An 18,797-nucleotide genomic window follows, 5' to 3' on the forward strand; every position below is an offset into this window, starting at 1 on the left:
GAATGCTGTTCGAGCTGCTTTTTAAGACATCTGGCATGCAATTCAACACAACAGACTGAGCACTGAGCTACGTCGTTTTCCAGCACCCATGAATGGTGACAGAATGAGAGTTACACACCCAAGTTCAGGGACGGCCCAGGAGTTTTTTGGTTGGTGAGGGTTCAGACTCAGCTTAATGTTGAGAGTTAGAATAGTAGAACACAAGGTGCAGTTTCGATATGTGGTTGTGCATTAGCAGTTTTCCTCTTGTTGTGTCAGTCACTGACAGTCAATTAGCCCACTTCAGCTAACACTTTTTAGATTATAGTCTAGTGTTTCCCAACTCCGGTCCTCCAGTACCCCCAAACAGCGCTCATTTTTGTTGTAGCCCTGGACAAAAACACCTGATTTGACTTGTCTAGGGCTTGATTTTAATTATATATTTTTTATTTATTTAATTAGGCAAGTCAGTTAAGAACAAATTCTAACAAAAGGCAAAAGGCCACCTGCGGGGACAGGGGATGGGATTAAAAATATAGGACAAAACACACATCACGACAAGAGAGACACCACAACACTACATAAAGAGAGAACTAAGACGACAAGATGGTGAAGCCAATTGATTAGCATGTCACGCCCTGATCTGTTTCACCTGTCCTTGTGTCTCCACCCCCTCCAAGTGTCGCTTATTTCCCCCAGTGTATTTATTCCTGTGTTTCCTGTCTCTCTGTGACAGTTCATCTTGTATGTTTGTCAAGTCAACCAGCGTGTTTTTCTCATTCTCCTTTGCTATTCTCTTTTAAAAAAGTCTTCCTGGTTTTGACCCCTGCCTGACTCTGGACTACTTTCCCGCCTGCCTGATCATCCTGCCTGCCCTGACCTTGATTCTGCCTTCCATTTGGTACCTGTTGAACTCTGAACTTTTGCCTGTCCAAGACCATTCTCTTGCCTTATCCTATTGGATTATTAAATATTGTAAGACTCCAACTATCTGCATCTTGTGTCTGCATCTGGGTCTCGCCTTGTGTCATGATAGAGCATCTAATATTGGGTCCCTGGTGTACTGTCGTGAATGTTGGGGGAACGGGAGGGCGGATGGGACAGGGGGTGAGGGGTGAGGAAGGGGGGGTTACTGGGAATCTTAACAGAACAGAGACCGGGAGGGAGTGGCTCACGGTGGCAGTTTCAAGCTGCCTGCTGACTGGCGATTGGCTAACCTCCCAGCCAATGACTCCTAAAACAAATTAAGTGCCACAGGAGGCCTGATCGGGTTTATTTCAATTTGGCAGAGTCACCAGTGAGATTTCATCCCTAATGACCAAATGGGGGCTGGGAGGGAACGGGAGAGGGCTTGCTCTGGGTGTCTGTGTGTGTTTGTTATCCCACAGGTGGGAGGGAAGGTTGGAACAGAAACATAGGCCAGCAGATAGAGACCTGCTTTACTTGAACATGATTGGTCAATAAATAGATCAATATTTTTACAAAATACAATATTAATTACATAAAATGTGTAACATTTGCCTCTGAATTCCTTCCCTATCTGTTTGCTGTTCATGGTGAGCTGGCTCTGGTAGAGGTTTGGCAGTCAGTGAACAGGTTGGTGCTGGTGTAGATGGTCACTATGAGGAAGTGGAGCTGGGGTCATAGAGGGTCAACATAACTAGTGTCAATAAGAAGAAAGCTTAGTTGTGGGCTTCTAGTGTGACAACATTGAAACTGTACAGTTGTAGAGCCCATAGAAAGAGTACAATAAACCACATCGGGACCAAATCAGGAAACTAACAACCAAAGTATGAGTTTGCACTAACGCTCAATACATATTATCCTATTGTCTTGGCACACCAATAATAGACACTGGCCTCGCGATTCAGCCTGTTTTGGTGGGAAGGAGTTTTGGCCTTCCATTGTGACATCAACATGCTGTAAAATGAGTTAATAGACCAATAGGAAAGAGTTTAAAACCTTATGTTCAGTGTTCCCCACCCAACTCAAACCACTGACAGTCCAAGCAAAAATTGCTCTTTGTTAAGAAGCAATTATTTTATTTTTTTACCATTTAATTGAAAACAATCACAGGTAGATACTTAATTGTTGCCCACAAATGATTTGATATTGAGATAAAAATTGGACCTTTATCAAGGCTTCTTCCAATGACCAGATCATCCACAGGCTAATTAGCCTAGCATCCTGGCAACACTGAAGGTTAATGCACTTAAAGGCACGGGGAGAGGGTTGGGAAACCCTGCTTTTACATGATATACAATAAATGTAAATTAGTATTATCTAGACTGTAGGATGTACTGTATGGGTGCTTCCCAAATAGTACATTATTCCCTAGGGCAAAATGTGTGCTCTAAAATAGGTTACAGGGTGCCATTTGGGAGGCAGACATACTGTAGCAGAGGCTCTACATCAAAGCAACTCTACTAACCAGCTGCAGGAAGGTGAGGTAGCGCTTCCACCAAAGATATCTCTGCATATGATGCCCTAGAGCTGCTAGCCAGTAGTACAGATACTTTTGGCCATGTAGTGTATGTGGACATCCCTTCAAATGAGTGGATTCAGATATTTCAGCCACACCCGTTGCTAACAGGTGTATTAAATTGAGCACACCGCCATTCAATCTCCATAGACAAACATTGGCAGTAGAATGGCATGTACTGAAGAGCTCAGTGACTTTTAATGTGGCACCTTCATAGGATTTCACCTTTCCAACAAGTCAGTTCGTCACATTTCTGCCCTGCTAGAGCTGGCGTGGAAACTGTAAGTGCTGTTATTGTGAAGTGGAAACGTCTACGAGCAACAATGGCTCAGCTGCGAAGTGGTAGGCCACACAAGCTCACAAAACAGGACCGGCCGAGTGCTGAAGCGCGTAGCGAGTAAAAATCGCCTGTCCTCGGTTGCAACACTCACTACCGAGTTGCAAGCTGCCTATGGAAGCAACGTCAGCACAAGAACTGATCGTCTGGAGCTTCATGAAATGGGTTTTGATGACCGAGCAGCCGCACATAAGCCTAAGATCACCATGCGCAATGCCAAACGTTGGCTGGAGTGGTGTAAAGCTCACTGTCATTGGACTCTTGAGCAGTGGATACGCGTTCTGGAGTGATGAATCATGCTTCACTATCTGGCAGTCCGACAGACAAATCTGTGTTTGGCGGATTCCAGGAGAACTCTACCTGCCAACAGTAAAGTTTGGTGGAGGAGGAATAATGGTCTGGGGCTGATTTTCATGGAAAATGTAATGCTATAGCATACAATGACATTCTAGACGATTCTGTGCTTTCAACTTTGTGGCAACATTTTGGGGCAGGGCCTTTCCTCAAACAGCATGACAAAGTGAGGTCCATACAGAAATGGTTTGTCGAGATCGGTGTGGAAGAACCTGACTGGCCTGAATAAAGCCTGACCTCAACCCAATCAAACCCCTTTGGGATGAATTGTAACGGTGACTGTGAGCCAGGCCCAACATCAGTGCCCAATCTCACTAATGCTCTTGTGGCTGAATGGAAGCAAGTCCCCGCAGCAGCCTTCCCAGAAGGGTGGAGGCTGTTATAGCAGCAAAGGGCGGACCAACTCCATATTAATGCCCATGATTTTGGAATGAGATGTTCGACGAACAGGTGTCCACATACTTTTGGCCATGTAGTCTATATCACCACATGCACCAATGAGTTGATAAGGCCTATAAGGAAGCCTGGAGGGAGGAAGACACAAAATACCCAGAGAATTTGCTATTCCTTCCGTGGTACGTTTATAGTTATTCACTGTTTTAATACAAGGTCAGTTGTGTTTCACTTGTTTCTAAAGCTGGGATTTAATATTGAATAGCAACGTCTTGATTTAATCTCAAAGTGTGACTAACCGCCCCTCTGTCCGTCTTAGGACACGCGATGTGAAATAAAATAGCCAGGCTGTGTTTACTATCTTTAAACCAAAAGGAGGGCAAATGCTGCACCAAGATGCACTGCCAGCTGTTTTCTGCAAACTCACCGCCATTTTAAACAAATTATAGAGCATCTCAGTGCCAAAAGCTTGTCTTAATCTTTGCCATTCTGTTCCAATCCTTGCTAGTCTAGTTTGATCACCGCTGCTTTCACCGTGGCAAATGTCTTTTTCAAATAGCAGGGTCAGGAAACAGTTCCAAGGACAATGTGGGGATGGTTGCATGTGTTCCAGACTCATTGAAATGTCAGGTGCATTTCAGTGCGTGGGTGTGTGCACTGTATATCTCCAGAAGAACAAGTATGAAAAGCTTAATCATTCTTTCAACCAAGACCGAGCAAGAAGCAGATACAAGAAATAGATTGTGCAGTGTCCTACTGTTACAGACAGGAGATTATTGTCTGTGTCTATCACCGGGTAAATTAAACACTGCCCCTGCTGTAGTGATGTGAATGGGACGTACTCCTGCCACGTACTTGACCCCAGCCCACCAGTTGAAGATCATGGTGCCGTGGCGGTAGACATGTAGGAAGGTCAAGTGACTGTTCTTCTTCCTCAGGATGAAGAACACCAGGAAGAGACATGTCATATTTGTGTAATTAACATGACAGTTACACAAGAGTATGACAAGAAATACCGAAAACAAATCCTCAGGAGTTACATTTACAGACATTAGTCACATAGACAGCACATAAAATGTCTTGATAGAAGAGATGTAAATATAGTCCAAGTGGTGCGGCTTACACCGTTTTTGCTTCAACCCGGGATAGTAGAATCCCCAACGTGTACTTACAATATCACTGAGCTCGATGACTTTGGAGGAGTAAAACCACCAGCAGACCTTGGCCATCTGTTCAGAACACAGAGAGAAGGCATTTCTCAGCAGTAGTTTTAGGTTCGAAATCATTTAGATATGTCTATCAAGGCAATTGCAATGCATTGCAGTGACAGACTTTGTTGACCGCATTACATTTTTTATTTTATTTCACCGTTATTTAACCAGGTAGGCTAGTCGAGAACTGAGCTGGTGCTGTAGTCCACAGGCTGACATAATAAACTATAGTTTGCCAACCAGGATGACACTGTGAACTGAGGAAGAAAGAAAATATGTTTTTCTTTTGAGTTAAAGCCTACGGGTACATGTTTTATAAACATATAATTTTAATTGGATAATGTACCTGTAACCCCCCCCCCCCAAACCAAAGAATTACTGAACAAATACATATTTTCTCAACAACAACGAAAATAAAGAAGACTTTTATGTCCTGAGCATCCAGATAAGACTGTTCCCTGGGAAGAGGGTGAGAAATGAACGATCCATAGCACAGGTAGGATTTCAATTACGCGATTCATTGGCGAAGGGCACAGTACCAAGCTAAATATAGGCTACTTTTCTGAGCAGTTTCCGTGGCCACTTTAATAAATGGATCACTAGTCACTTTAATAATGTTTACATATCTTGCATTACTCATCTCATATGTATATATTGTATTTTATCACATCTATTGCATCTTGCCTATGCCGCTCGGCCATATATGTATATGTCTATATTCTTATTCCATCCCTTTACTTAGATTTGTGTGTATTAGGTCGTTGTTGTGGAATTGTTAGATTACTTGTTAGATATTACTGCACCGTCGGAACTAGAAGCACAAGCATTTCACTACGCTCGCAAAAACATCTGCTAACCATGTGTATGTGACCATTAAAATGAGATTTGATTTATAATATTATTTGTGAACCTGTGAATAAATAAACAATCCATTTATAAAATAAAAAAAAGGAAGAAAAACACGTTAAAACACTATACGTTTACAGGTAGAGAAATAGCTAATCATCATCATCACATATTTACACATAACAAGGATATAGAATGTACTGTGTGCAATAGATCTAAAGCTTCTAAGATGGGTAAAATAGCTACAAGTTGTCCATGCGTTCCCGTTTCCATACCTCATAGAACACGAAGGCAGACATGCAGACCATGGCAAAGTTGTAAACGATGAGCACAGGCTGAGGTTGACTGGCTGTCTGAGCCATCAGCTTGGGGCCCACCCCTATGAAGAGCAGGTAGCACATGAAGATGCAGGTGATTGGCACAGGTGAAGGACATAGAGACAGCATTACTATGGTCTAAGAAATTGGTATTGTACTGAGATCTTCAGTGAACACTGTGTCTGGATTTAGAAGCACAGAAGAAGACTCAGTTACCTCTATTCTCTAGCACTCATTGGTAGAACCGTTGGATTTTCTGCCATGTTGTGGCCATACCTAAACGCTGCAAAATGTGATTAGTTATATTCAGTTACAAATTTACATTATATAAAGTAAACCCTGATTAATGAAACTACAATAAATAACCCCTAGAAGTTTACCTCATTTCACCACTCATATACCATTCCTCATATGGAAATGTCTATGCACAGGACAGTACTGCCATCTAACGTCAGATTGGTCAATTATGGAATGGGACACAATTGTAAAACCTGCACAGAAATACCCGACAGCTACTTATACCAGATCCACTGAAGAATGGCAGCCGTTTTGTTGATAGTCAACTCAAGTCAGTTGGCCGGCTGGATAAGCTAAAGTAGGTTTAGCTTCTTGCTTCAGGATGATTTAGAAAATCCCTTACACAACCACACTTATTCAACCTCCAGCCATTTCTGTTTTAATTCCCTGTCTCCTACAAAATATTTAAAATACACTTTATTTGAAGATTTCTTTCACAGAAGAGTAACACAGCTCTAGATCAAATAACAAGGTGTTGTTGGCATAAATAGTGGTGATGATGAAGGCATTCCCCTTGGCTATACCACTAGTCTAGACTAGAGGGGCATTCATGTTAAAATGAACACAACTTTAGAAATGACAAATGATTGTGTCATACGACAGTTATTTATAATAGGCTCTAATAGTCTATATTCCGGTGCAAACTGAATAGAACGTACTTCGTAGCCTGCACTCATCGACCGGTTTGCACAAATTGCTGATCTGAAGGTCGCAGACCACCGAACCATGGCATGGAGATTGTTGAATTTGTCTGCCGTCCAGCGCACCATTCTCCCAGTGTTGACGATGATATCTGACCTGAGTTATCGCGTACCATCACCTCGCACCGCAATAAAGTAATCCATCTGCTGCGCATAGTGTTTTAGCCTATCTATTTAATGCCATGCCCACTTGTGAGCGGTTATTTAACGTGAAAAAAAGGGTTTTAAAGAAATGGTGAATAGATTAGATACAGGCCTAGGCTGTAATATTGTCCTATTATTTGGGAAATTCATTAGTTGACATAAAGGTGAAACACTACTGACAGTGAGATGTGGCCCTGCTGCTAATTTATAATATATGGCTCACAGATCAGTAGGAGCAAGGTAAGACTCATTCAACCGGGAATGCAGGTCACCAACCTTTCTTCTCTGGCACATCAGTAATAGAGCAGCTGAGTTGTTCCTCCGTTTGAGGTCAGACTAAACCCATTTTCTCAAACAGCATTTGGAATTCCCTACTTCTGGCGGCCCCCTCCCCACTGTCTGTTTTATGTCACTTTATGCTGGTGATGTGGTCATATTCGGTTTCCTCACTGTATCCACTGACAGTAACTGAAGACAAACAAAATAAGTCCACCCTTTATGAACATAACACATATTGAACTTATTTTGATTACATTCATACATCATCATAATCATACTTTTAATTGTGCATTTAGATGAGTTATATAGAACATAGTAGGGTTAGGCTACGTGCTTGTGAATAACCAGTATCTGACCATGGAACAACCAAGAACCTGGAACCTACATTTTGGATGCCTAAGTCTACCCTAAAGTCCAGCACCCTGCCCTGCATGGGTTCAGTGACTGTCAGTCCCGTTTTCCTCAACACAGCATCTGTCTACAGACACCTCAGTAAGGTTTGCCCTGCAGACTTCATAGCAGAGAGTAGAACATGTCACCCGACTACATGTAGGGAAGACATACTGTATTCCAAGGGCCAAATTACTCCAGTTTACTGTACAAGTTTACTTTATCAGAAACAATTGACAGGCACAGACAAAATCGAACTGAATTCATACAAAACTATTTATCAGACAGTCAAGTCACTGACACAAGCCCCCACCACCATGCTAACTAACTGTTACTCGTCTCAGCAACGACACAGATGATGTTAATTGGAGTCCTGTTTATCTGTGTCTGACCCAGGGTTGTGGTGCTGGTGATGTATGTTTGGCATGTTACCACCCCCCTCAGACAACATCTGGAACTGGGTTGCTGACAGTAGCGACTTCAATCTGACACTGTACGGTCTGTCTTGTTAACAGCCATTCCTGCGCTGCTCAGAGACTCATTTCGCTGTCTGCTGTTCCACCCAGCTGAGTAACTCCATTTGGATTCCTGCATAACAATAGAACACACTAAAGTTAACAAACTAGGTACGAGCTAAAAAGACATCACCTGGGAGAGCCACAGAGCGATCTCACTATTATTCAGCATCAGTTCCCATTATAGGAAGGGGTGATCCAGACATTCTATTCCAATGGGGGCACTACAGCAGACAGTATTGTTTTCTAATGACGAACCAAACAGAAATGAAATGTCTGCGATTCCCTTTAGAAGTGTGCTTTCACTCATGGTGCAGTTGCCATAGATGCGCTTGTGGTAAGTGGCTCTGACAGCTGCATCTATATAGGGGTAGTGGAGGAAGCTGTAGGGCAGGACTATGTGGCACATCAGTCTCCCACATCTGTCAGCGAGAGGAGAGAGATCCATGGCTACATGAATGAGGTGTCACACCAATTACAAAGATCTCTGTAGATAGAAAATATCTAATTTAAACCTGACAGATACTTCATGCCATTGAAGTCAAAGAGCAGTGGTAAGCTTTAGATTAGTGCTGACATGTTGCCTTCAATCAATACAAGCCCATTCCTTATTCATGGAACATTTATAATTCTGAGAAATAACATGACAGTACTTGGACTTGGGCTGTCCCACAGAAGGACCCCTCTGTGATCTGTGATGGCTCTTACTTGTTGTATTGAAGTGAAGAGGTTATTCAGCAACTCTTGGAGGACAGTGGAAGTTGATAAATGTGCTTCTTTATTGTTTGAAGTAAAAACCAAGGCATTTCGGCCCTAAGCCTTCATCAGGGTTTTTGCTCAATCCCTGCACCTTGGTTGGAGAGCAATCATTCCCTTCTTACCTGTCATATACCAGGAAGTCGTCCTTGTTTCCATATAGGGCCTCCCAGACATCATCCTGTAGCTGGGCCTGTTGGTAGACAGGGATGTCCGGGGGGGCCCCCCTCTTCAGTTCCCAGTACATGGCTCAGGACTGGACCTCCCGTTCAATCACAATGAGGAAAGACGTGTCTGTCAGGTTGCTTCGGAGCAGCTTGTCATGCCGGCCTTCTAGTCTACTCAGCGGGACAAAGATAGGGCAAACGTGATACAGATGCCGATATTTACTCCCTCCCCATCATTTGGATATTGGAAATTTGGGTAGGCAGCTCTTAACAACTTTCTGAAATGGATCACCAGCAGCATTTCATCAACATCAATTTGTTTGAAAATACATTACCGCATCCTTATGATTTCCCCCCAAATCTTTCCACAGTGGTATAATAACAGTATGTTACAGTAGGTCCACAGTAATTATGCCAGGCAGATTCTGAAGACTTCTCTCTTACTTGGAGGCCTGTGTGAGGCAGAAGTGTCAGCAGGCTTTCAGTAGAGCCAGAACAACTACATTTCCAAGCAGCCCCTTCATGGGGGCCCCATGGCCCTTGATCTCACAGCGCGGTGCCGGCTTACAGATCTTGGAGGCATCATTGTCCCCTTCTACTAACAGAGGTGATGCCCATAGGAGCCCTGGCAGAGCAGCACACAGCCTCAGAGTAAAGAGACCCTGCATCATCTTCTCCCAACCTCACCTAAAAAGAGTTCCAGGAGAGAGAGGGCAATGTCAGAAGCTCATTTTCAGATTTGATTCTCATTGCAAATCTTCAAATGCATCTCTAGCAAGGAAAATAGCTATAGTCTCTGCTAAGTACAGTATGCAATTAAAATAAATGACTGAATGACATAACTGGACTGACCTAGTTGAGGTTCTCTTCTGCTCGACACAACTAACCAATAGTGTTACACTGCTGTTTTTAAGCTTTCAAGTCTCATTGCAAAGGGTCTGAATACTTGTAAATAAGGTATTTTGATATTTGTTTTTATAGATTAGCAAACATTTCTAAAAACCCGTTTTCGCTTTGTCATTATGGGGTATTGATGAGGAAAATGTTATATTTTATCCAATTTAGAACAAGGCTGTAACGTAACAAAATGTGTAAAAAGTTAAGGAGTCTGAATACTTTCCAAATGCACTGTAGTTCCTGTAACATGAATCAGTTTCATAGAATCTAGTCATCACAGTACTATGAGTAAGGTATTGTCTCCTGTGCAAAATAATGTTTCACCCTTTATTGGAGTGATAAATGTGAATACTTCAACACCCCAAAAAATTAAAGCCACAAGCAGCCTACTTAAAATATGTATTTATTCTTCTTCTACCGTACCGTTGTTTTGATCAATCAGAGTATGCTCGTGTGCCCCTTCAGTATGTTGTCTACAAAACTCCTCCCACCAAGAGGTTCTGCTTTCTAGCAAATATCCCATTAGTGATTGTAACAAAATAAGCCTCAGGTTATTCAGCCTGAGTTCAGGGGACGCAGCCAGTATACAATGCAGGCACCACAGTTCTCCAAAGGCTGTACACTGCACTGCAGTTTCCAAATGCAGCTAAACTGATTCCCATGACAAAATACAACCTACTCCTCCAATTTGTCCACTTAACATAAGTGTGGGGGGGCAAAGAAAGCACAGAAAGATGGCTTGATATTGCAGCTTAAAAGCATTAGGCAGATGACTGCTGCTCTTTATTGTTTTGATGGAGGTTATGTTTCCTACCCAAAATAAACACCTAATTCTTTAGCAGAAGTAAACCATTCTGAAAACTACTTGTGAAACCAAGTCCATAACCAAGAATGTCAAAATCCTGGCCCTTTATCTACTTCCCCAGAGTCAGATATACAAATGGTATCCATTGTGTCCTGAAGTATCCCTTCAAAACTTGTTCTTGGTTTTGGATTTGGTTTCTCATTTTGTCCTGGGAGCCACATCCGGTCTTCATCATGGCCTGGTGGGCCGCACTGAAAATGTAATATAGCGTCAAAATTTGCTAACATTGTCCTCAATCCATCATTCTTGGAATTGTCAATGCTCCCTAACTATCTAGTTTTAATTTGTTTGTTTTTTATTAGCGAGCTAGACAGTCATAAAACTGTATGAATGTAAAGGTCCTTTATAATAATTAAAAATTGGTTTTAGTCATTTTAAAGTATATGGAGTTTGTTCCCCCCCAACTATTTAAAAAATATATACTTATTTTTCCTCAAACCGTATGTTTGACACCCCTGCATTAACACACACACACATATCCCACTGTGCAAACGCTTCCACATTTTCTCCACCACATAGGCCAACTAGCTGTCATACTACAGTCAGTCTTTGCTCTATTGTCCTGTAATTTTGCATTGCATTCTTTCAAAATGAAACACATTGAAATAAATAAATAAATGTAAAATCTCTCTTTCATGAGATCACTCCAATGAAAGCCTCAACGTCCCCATCTCCCTCTGGACTATCACATGTGGATATGATTCCTAGACCTAGCTCTGCCAGCTCATCACACCCCATGGCTGTCGTCACCATGATTTTGTTATCCAGGCGGTTGCATAAAGTTCTATAAGATGGCAGGGGGTAGCCTAACTCCCGGAGGAATTCATAACCCTTGCCACCGACCGCACATCGAATCTTACGGGCCTTCAGCACTGTCTCGTGGGACCACACAGCTCTCCGGGAACGCTTGGTCAGTGTCAGGGCGCGGATCTGGTCTTCATACAGAAATGTCTGGAGGCCCCTCTCTATTCTGTCCAGTCTGAACATCCGCTTTTTCATTTCCTCTACCTACACAAAAGAAGAGAACATACATGTTGAAGTGTTGTCTTTTCAAAGATTTTCACAAAACGGTGTTGTTCTTACCTGTAAAATCATTCTAATAACTAAAAGACTGAAGGTTCCATTGCATAATTGCGCATAACAGTAACTTCCAATGAAAAAACAACTTTCTCCATTCAAACTTTATCTAATATGAGGCAATAGTTTGAAATTGTTGAGAAAAAGTAGCTACCACCACACCTCTTTCTGTAATCTGGCTGTGTGTTGCATTTCTTGTTCCAGCAGTGTTCTGTAATGTTGACAATGGATGCAGGGACGTTCCTCTGCCTTGTGTAGTTCCTCAGCATCATATTCCTCCATGCCCAGAGCTGTTTGCCGTCGTGCGTAGCCATGATCCCCCGCATTGAGATCCCTCTCCACTAGATAGACAGAGCATTAACAACACATTTGACTCAGTCATTTGATCCACTGTTACGATTAGGAATGAACAGTTGTGTGTTAGATCAAAAGGACCAACATTTGCATTAGGCTTCTATCTGACATTGTGTGCTATTTGGTAATCTATCAATATTTAATTTCACATATGTTAATGTGATTTAGAAATAAATAAAAAGTTAAGTTACCTGGCTCTGGCTTGAGTGGTAGCACTATCTGTGGGGTTACGGGATAAGGTGGATCACGCACATTGAAAAGAGTGGGGACGGCATTTGGTTTCAGCTTCTTTCCCCCTGCTGGCGACCTGGCGATTTCTTCAAACTGACTCAGCTCAAAATGGTCCTGCGAGAAGACATAGCAGTATGATTAACGTTAGCTGGCTACATACATATCGATGCATTTTCTCTTGGTGCATTATATTGCACGAAAATCAACTAATAACGTTATGATATTAATGTGTTGGCAAACTTGTCAACATGTTTTGTCCTAATTTGGAGTTAGGAAACTGTTCACTGATGGACCTAGCTAGCTAGCCAGTAATGTTAGCCACCCATAAAACACTTGCCTGACACAGTCTGGAATGTGGAGTTGGTAAAAAATTACGCCGGCAGTTTACAAGCCATTTCTTCTTACGTATAGGCTCTTTTGGAAAACGAAACAGTTGCTTCCCAATTGTTGTTGAGTTTGAGCAATTTGGAGCGGAGCACCCACCCATATCTAGCGAGCTAACAAGTCAAAACAGCTAAATATAACTAGCAAGCTAACCATCAGCCAGTGTTGTTGGCAATCAAACGATACAGCTAACTAGCATGTAGCTTGGTGAGGCTAATGCTACCAGAACGTTACACTTGTTCTCATAGGAAACAAAACACCAAATACAGAATGTGGTGAAACATGATCTCATCCCAACCATTAACAAAAAAAATAAGCGACGTTCGTAGCATGCTGAAAAAAAAATAATAAATTGCAAAGAAAGTAAATTCCGACTGTTTGAGCCAAAATGGCGCATTTGCCCCAACGATTGTTTGCTAGCGTCACCGGGAAGCGCTATCCAAGTAACTGCCTGCTTCAAATATTTTTCCAAGAGAAGTAAATACAACATCTCACGCGTTAAAATTCGAATTATGATGACTAAGAAAAATATTTAGTCGAAATTGTCCTCATATTGAAAAGTAAGTGATTACAGAAAGGTAAAACAAATATTTTCAAAAACAAACGGTCCACGCGTACTGGGGTCCTTTGTGTGTTGACGGAAAATCTGAGAGGGCCTATTCAGACCACGTTAGAATATTTGCAGTTTAAACTACGCTTCATTTTCCCCATGAATTTGGATCTTTCCAACTGGGATAACGTGAAGAATATCGCATACTAGTGAACAGAACGCTTTCATTGGACAACCGAAAACACCATGCAATGAGCTCCCCGGCCATTCAATAAGTCTAGTCACTCGATCCCACTGTCTTCAGCTAGCTAGCTAACATTAGCTTAGCTATCTAGCTAACGTTAGGCTACAGACGTCGAACATTTTGGCTGTGCTCAAATATTAACCAGGTAGCTATGACATCCTCCATGGTAGTCCCTGTTATTGATGTGCAGAATGATAATTTCAAAGAACTGTGGCCTGCTATGGTCCTTGCAATCAAGACGGCCTCCTTCATCGCACTGGATACGGTAAGTGTCGCATCAAGTTACAGCGAGTTTAGTCGGGGGAAAAAATAGCTAGCTACGTACATGGTCTTCTATATGCAATTATATGGGCCCAACAACCTTTATGTAGGTCTGACACGAATAATTTAATTCTGTCTGTATGTTTTGTTTCAGGAATTGAGTGGCCTTGGAAATAGAAAAGCTTTGCTGGCAGAGTGAGTATGGCTGTTTTATTAATTTATGTTTAATCTGGATTTCTCATTATGTATTGTACTTTCACGATGATATCTCAATCTCAAGTGTTGCATTGGATCTATCTCTGTTTTAATTTTAAGATGCATAGAGGACCGTTACAAAGCCATATGCAATGCAGCTCGCACACGCTCCATTCTCTCCCTTGGGTTTGCTTGTTATAAGAAACTTGAAAACAAGGTAAAGGTCTCCTTTCCACATTGACATTCAGAAAGCTAAATGTACAGTTTGACATTAATTGATGTCTTATCTCTCTCCAGGATGATGATGATACGTACCTTGTGCAGGTGTACAACCTGACATTGCTCTGCAGTGAGGAGTACGTAATTGAACCACAGTCCGTGCAGTTCCTGGTGCAACATGGATTTGACTTCAACAAACAATATGCTGAAGGTGTCCCTTATCTCAGGGGCAATGACAGGGTGAGATCAAGATCTTGTTGTTAATCGCTCAGATCCACAGAGACAAATGCACACGTTTAAACGATACTAGGCCACAGCATTTATTTTGTGGACTATTCCTAATTGTTACCTTTAAGTGGTGAAGTGATCCAGTGTTCTATTCCTTTCTTGTATCCAGAGAGTGGATGCCCATGGAATGAACATGAGGATGCTGTTTGTGGAACTCCTACGGGCTCGCAAGCCTTTGGTGCTGCACAATGGCCTGATTGACATGGTGTTCCTTTATCAGTGCTTCTATGCCCAACTGCCGGATAAACTATGCACGTTCACTGCTGACTTGTCCCAGATGTTCCCTGCTGGGATCTATGACACCAAGTACGCTACAGAGTATGAGCTGCGCTTTGCTGCCTCTTACCTGGAGTATGCCTACAAGAAGTGGTTAGTATAGTAAATACGGATATATTGAAGGCTCAATTCAATCACATCCGCATAGCGATTGTTTTGACATGGCGGAAGTGAAAATGCGTTGGAGCAAATCCACAAGTGGCTCCCGGCATAACACCTAAAGCGGACATTGCCATTGGCTGCACGTAGTCGCATTAACAAAACTCCCCATGCAGCCTTGTTTACAAGTTTGAACACTGGAACTTGATATGTAATATACACCTAGATTAGGCTGATAGAAATCTGTATTATTTACAGATTTTTCAATTAGATTGTAATTATTTCTATATAGCCTATACTTTCCCGTGCTGAACTTCTAACGGGAGTAGGGTGGGTGTGGCTTTGAGACAATGACTGCAAGAGCAGCTGCTCACTGATTTTGACTGAGCCAATGCAGTTCCACCTCTGACGTCGTCAAAACATCCGCTATGCCAGGTGTCTGCTATTGCCAGTTAACGCTTGATCTGATAGACTAAGGCCTAAATTCAATCTGACCGTAAAGCTGTGGTAGTATATCAGTGCTGTTTGCCACAACATTTTGATAACTACAGTGCATTCTGAAAGTATTCCCGACCACTTGACTTCTTCCACATTTTGTTACGTTACAGCCTTATTCTAGAATGGATTAAATTAAATGTTTTCCTGATCAATCTACACACAATATCCCATAATGACAAAGTGAAAACACATTTTTAGAAATGTTTGCAAATATATTAAGAAGAGATATCTTATTTCCATAAACATTCAGATCCTTTGCTATGAGACTCGAAATTGAGCTCATGTGTGTTTCCATTGATTATTCTTGACGTTTCTACAACTTGGAGTCTACCTTTTGGTAAATTCAGTTGATTGGACATGATATGGAAAGGCACACACCCGACTATATAAGGTCCCACGGTAAGGTCTACACTGCTTGTATTTGGTACATGTGACAAAATTTGATTTGACAGTGCATGTCAGAGCAAAACCAAGCCATGATGTCAAAGGAATTGTCCATAGAGCTCAGAGACAGGATTGTGTCGAGGCACAGATCTGAGGAAGGGTACCAAAACATTTCTGCAGCATTTAAGGTCCCCAAGAACACAGTGGCCTCCATTCTTAAATGGAATAAGTTTGGAAACTCCCAAGACTCTTCCTAGAGCTGGCCGCCCAGCCAAACTGAGCAATCGGGGAGAAGGGCCCTGTTCTGAGGGGTCGACCATGAACCCGATTGCCACTCTGACGGAGCTCCAAAGTTCCTCTGTGGCGATGGGAAATACTTCCAGAAAGACAACCATTTCTACAGCACTCCACCAATCAAGCCTTTAAGGTTGACTGGCCAGACGGAAGCCACTCCTCCTTAAAAGGCACATGACAGCCCGCTTAGTTTGCAAAAAGGCACCTGACCATGAGAAACAAGATTCTCTGGTCTGATGAAACCAAGATTGAACTCTGGCCTGAATGACAAGCGTCACGTCTGGAGGAACCAGGCACCATCCCTATGGTGAAGCATGGTGGTGGCAGCATCATGCTGTGGGAATGTTTTTCAGTGGCAGGGACTCGGAGACGAGTCAGGATCATGGGTAAAATGAAGAGTAACCTAACAAAATGTGGAACAAGTCAAGGGGTCTGAATACTTTCCCAATGCACTATATATACACCACATTTCAAGAGGTAGTTTAAGTTATTTGTGGTCATTTTTTTCACAGCAAACTGGACAACAGCAAGTCGATTGAGGCTGGTGGTGGTGGACGCCATCTGTTCCTGGAGTTCTGCAAATACTCGGCGCCCCTGAGCAACTATGTGGACTATAGGGCCTGTCTAGCTGGGTTTAGCCCGGATGGACTTCTCAATGTCTGCCAGCGCTTCTCTGTAAGTAGTAGTACATCACTTCTCATAAACCAGGTTCTGTTTTAAAGGATCCCTAAAATGTCTGTGCCAGGATAATCAGCACTGGAGTATTTCATATACTATTTTTATAATGGTAATGCAGTAATCAGTACCATGTTTACCACTTAGCTTGTATTTTCTGTATTTGCCAGGCTTATGGTTGGTGCCCCAATGGGTCACAGTGTCCCTTGTCACATGACACTGACCTCATCATCCAGCACGATGAAAAGGAAAAGAAAAAGAAACGGAAGAGGAAAAGAAAGAACTCTTCTCAGGGGACAGTTGAAGGTGCCCCCAAGAGCAAGCAGCCCCATATGGAGCTAAAGCAGGACCAGGTGATCCCTGACAAACACACCAAACCGCCCCCTCCCACAGAGCTGGTAGATGGGGCTCAGGCACAGATGCCGGTAGATGGGGCTCAGGCACAGATGCCAGAGAGCGATGAGAAGATGAAGACTAAGGTGGAAGAAGGCAACGGAGTCAGAGAGCCACAGGCTGTGTCTGCAGATGAGAAAATGAAGACAGACAAAGAGGTGGAAAGAAATGGAGTGTCAGAGCCACAGCCTCTGGCCACACCAGATGCAGAGAAGAAAGAAGAGTCCAAAAGGAAGAAGCTGGAGGGAGGTACCCACCGGGCAGGGTTTGACGCATTCATGACGGGCTACATTTTCTCCTATGCTGCCACTTTGACAGAGAGAGTAGGTAAGCCACTGAGCTCAGAGACCTGGCTCCCAGAGTGCCTGAACAAGGTTTACCTCAGTGGCAAGTCTGTCCCGATGCATATCGTCAAGAGCACATTCTCCAAGTCCTTCAAGGCTCACTTGCACAAGATGGATGTCGTGTGGGGGAAGGGTGTGGTTAGCAAAGTAGATGGAACGGTATAAAGATTAAATGGAACCAAACCTATTCCTGGTTTATAATAAAGCCTTTTTAGTTAAAATACTTCTTAGTTTAAGTACTTTAAGTACTTCTTAGCTGTACCTTTTAAGTACTTCTTAGCTGTACCTTTTAGTTTAATTTTATGCAGTATTGTTTCAATAAAGGCTTTTCCTTGGTTATGACAGACATGGTGATTTGTGTCCTGAAAACCACTTGATGTGAGATTAGGCAGGCAAGCCCTTATTTCTAACGATGAGTAAAATGTATGACTACCTTTATAGGGTCACAAAAGAAGCAAAATATAAACATTTATTTAAGCGATAGGGAACATGTTCCTTAAACAAAGTACAACTCAAACCAGATTTGGATTAAAACCAGCGTTCTGCTAATACATGTTCATAAATCAGCCAAGACTGGAGGGGAATAACAACAAAATAAAGAATTTGAACAATCAATATCACAACATTGCATCCAGACAAACTGCATACAAAGCAGTAAAGATGTCAAATATCTTTTTATAAATATCAAAATAGATCCTCTGCAAAACAATCCTGACAGTTTACATTTATTGCATAGAAATGTAGTGATAAACATTGTTCTTTTCAAGTGCAATTTCCTATTAAAGTAGTTACTGGAGTATTTCAGTATATCAAAACAGGTGCCATGGGAGTCATGAACCAAAGCACGAGTGAGTGAGCCATCCACACCAACTAGTGCTGTTTGCACAGCTTATACCCAACGTAGCTGCTGACCATAAATAGGACCCACTGACAAAAGTGTGGTGGATCACACATTCAAGCCACACTCAACACATTCCTCTATACATAGATCTATAAAGTGATACTTTGGTAGATTCTGAACCAGTTTCTCTCTAAGCAGTCATCTGAAAAACAATCCTTAAAAATGTGCACACCAACATATAGGCCTGCCAAACATTTCAA

At 42.3% G+C, this 18,797-nt stretch overlaps 3 protein-coding genes and 1 pseudogene across 3 annotated transcripts; 1 reads left to right on the forward strand and 3 right to left on the reverse strand.

Annotated features, from left to right (window-relative positions):
- Positions 1-534: 534 nt before the first annotated feature.
- On the reverse strand, positions 535-6,003 carry LOC124040667 (elongation of very long chain fatty acids protein 4-like). The gene is made up of 7 exons (XM_046357746.1): positions 5,878-6,003; positions 4,941-5,013; positions 4,722-4,782; positions 4,384-4,499; positions 3,634-3,676; positions 2,411-2,495; positions 535-1,614 (listed from the first exon to the last, which is right to left on the reverse strand). The coding sequence occupies exons 1-7, from the start codon at positions 6,001-6,003 to the stop codon at positions 1,531-1,533; spliced, it is 588 nt and encodes a 195-aa protein (XP_046213702.1). The 3' UTR covers positions 535-1,530.
- A 2,346-nt stretch (positions 6,004-8,349) lies between these two features.
- LOC124041852 lies at positions 8,350-11,921 on the reverse strand (annotated as a pseudogene).
- Positions 10,968-14,040, reverse strand: LOC124041851 (THAP domain-containing protein 1-like). The gene is made up of 4 exons (XM_046359919.1): positions 12,930-14,040; positions 12,553-12,706; positions 12,170-12,348; positions 10,968-11,938 (listed from the first exon to the last, which is right to left on the reverse strand). Exons 1-4 carry the CDS (start codon positions 13,077-13,079, stop codon positions 11,564-11,566), a joined length of 858 nt encoding a protein of 285 aa, XP_046215875.1. The 5' UTR covers positions 13,080-14,040; the 3' UTR covers positions 10,968-11,563.
- On the forward strand, positions 13,234-18,033 carry toe1 (target of EGR1, exonuclease). Its single transcript, XM_046359918.1, has 7 exons — positions 13,234-14,035; positions 14,186-14,226; positions 14,347-14,443; positions 14,524-14,685; positions 14,843-15,102; positions 16,797-16,959; positions 17,130-18,033. The coding sequence occupies exons 1-7, from the start codon at positions 13,922-13,924 to the stop codon at positions 17,859-17,861; spliced, it is 1,569 nt and encodes a 522-aa protein (XP_046215874.1). The 5' UTR covers positions 13,234-13,921; the 3' UTR covers positions 17,862-18,033.
- Positions 18,034-18,797: the final 764 nt, after the last annotated feature.

Source organism: Oncorhynchus gorbuscha, linkage group LG08, assembly GCF_021184085.1.
Source record: "Oncorhynchus gorbuscha isolate QuinsamMale2020 ecotype Even-year linkage group LG08, OgorEven_v1.0, whole genome shotgun sequence".
In the NCBI taxonomy this organism is placed as follows: Eukaryota; Metazoa; Chordata; class Actinopteri; order Salmoniformes; family Salmonidae; genus Oncorhynchus; species Oncorhynchus gorbuscha.

Excerpts from the sequence above, each read along its gene's own strand:
- LOC124040667 (XM_046357746.1), bottom strand. The coding sequence starts at position 6,003 with ATGTGCTACCTGCTCTTCATAGGGGTGGGCCCCAAGCTGATGGCTCAG. Across the intron at positions 2,496-3,633 it reads TCATTGGTGCATGTGGTGAT|GTATCTGTACTACTGGCTAG; the intron begins ATAGACTACATG and ends ACATGGCCAAAA. Across the intron at positions 1,615-2,410 it reads ACCTCACCTTCCTGCAGCTG|CTCCACTTCCTCATAGTGAC; the intron begins GTTAGTAGAGTT and ends CTATGACCCCAG.
- LOC124041851 (XM_046359919.1), bottom strand. The coding sequence starts at position 13,079 with ATGGGTGGGTGCTCCGCTCCAAATTGCTCAAACTCAACAACAATTGGG. Across the intron at positions 12,707-12,929 it reads CACATTCCAGACTGTGTCAG|GACCATTTTGAGCTGAGTCA; the intron begins GCAAGTGTTTTA and ends GTCTTCTCGCAG. Across the intron at positions 12,349-12,552 it reads ACCACTCAAGCCAGAGCCAG|TGGAGAGGGATCTCAATGCG; the intron begins GTAACTTAACTT and ends CTGTCTATCTAG.
- toe1 (XM_046359918.1), top strand. The coding sequence starts at position 13,922 with ATGACATCCTCCATGGTAGTCCCTGTTATTGATGTGCAGAATGATAAT. Across the intron at positions 14,686-14,842 it reads ATCTCAGGGGCAATGACAGG|AGAGTGGATGCCCATGGAAT; the intron begins GTGAGATCAAGA and ends TCTTGTATCCAG. Across the intron at positions 16,960-17,129 it reads ATGTCTGCCAGCGCTTCTCT|GCTTATGGTTGGTGCCCCAA; the intron begins GTAAGTAGTAGT and ends TGTATTTGCCAG.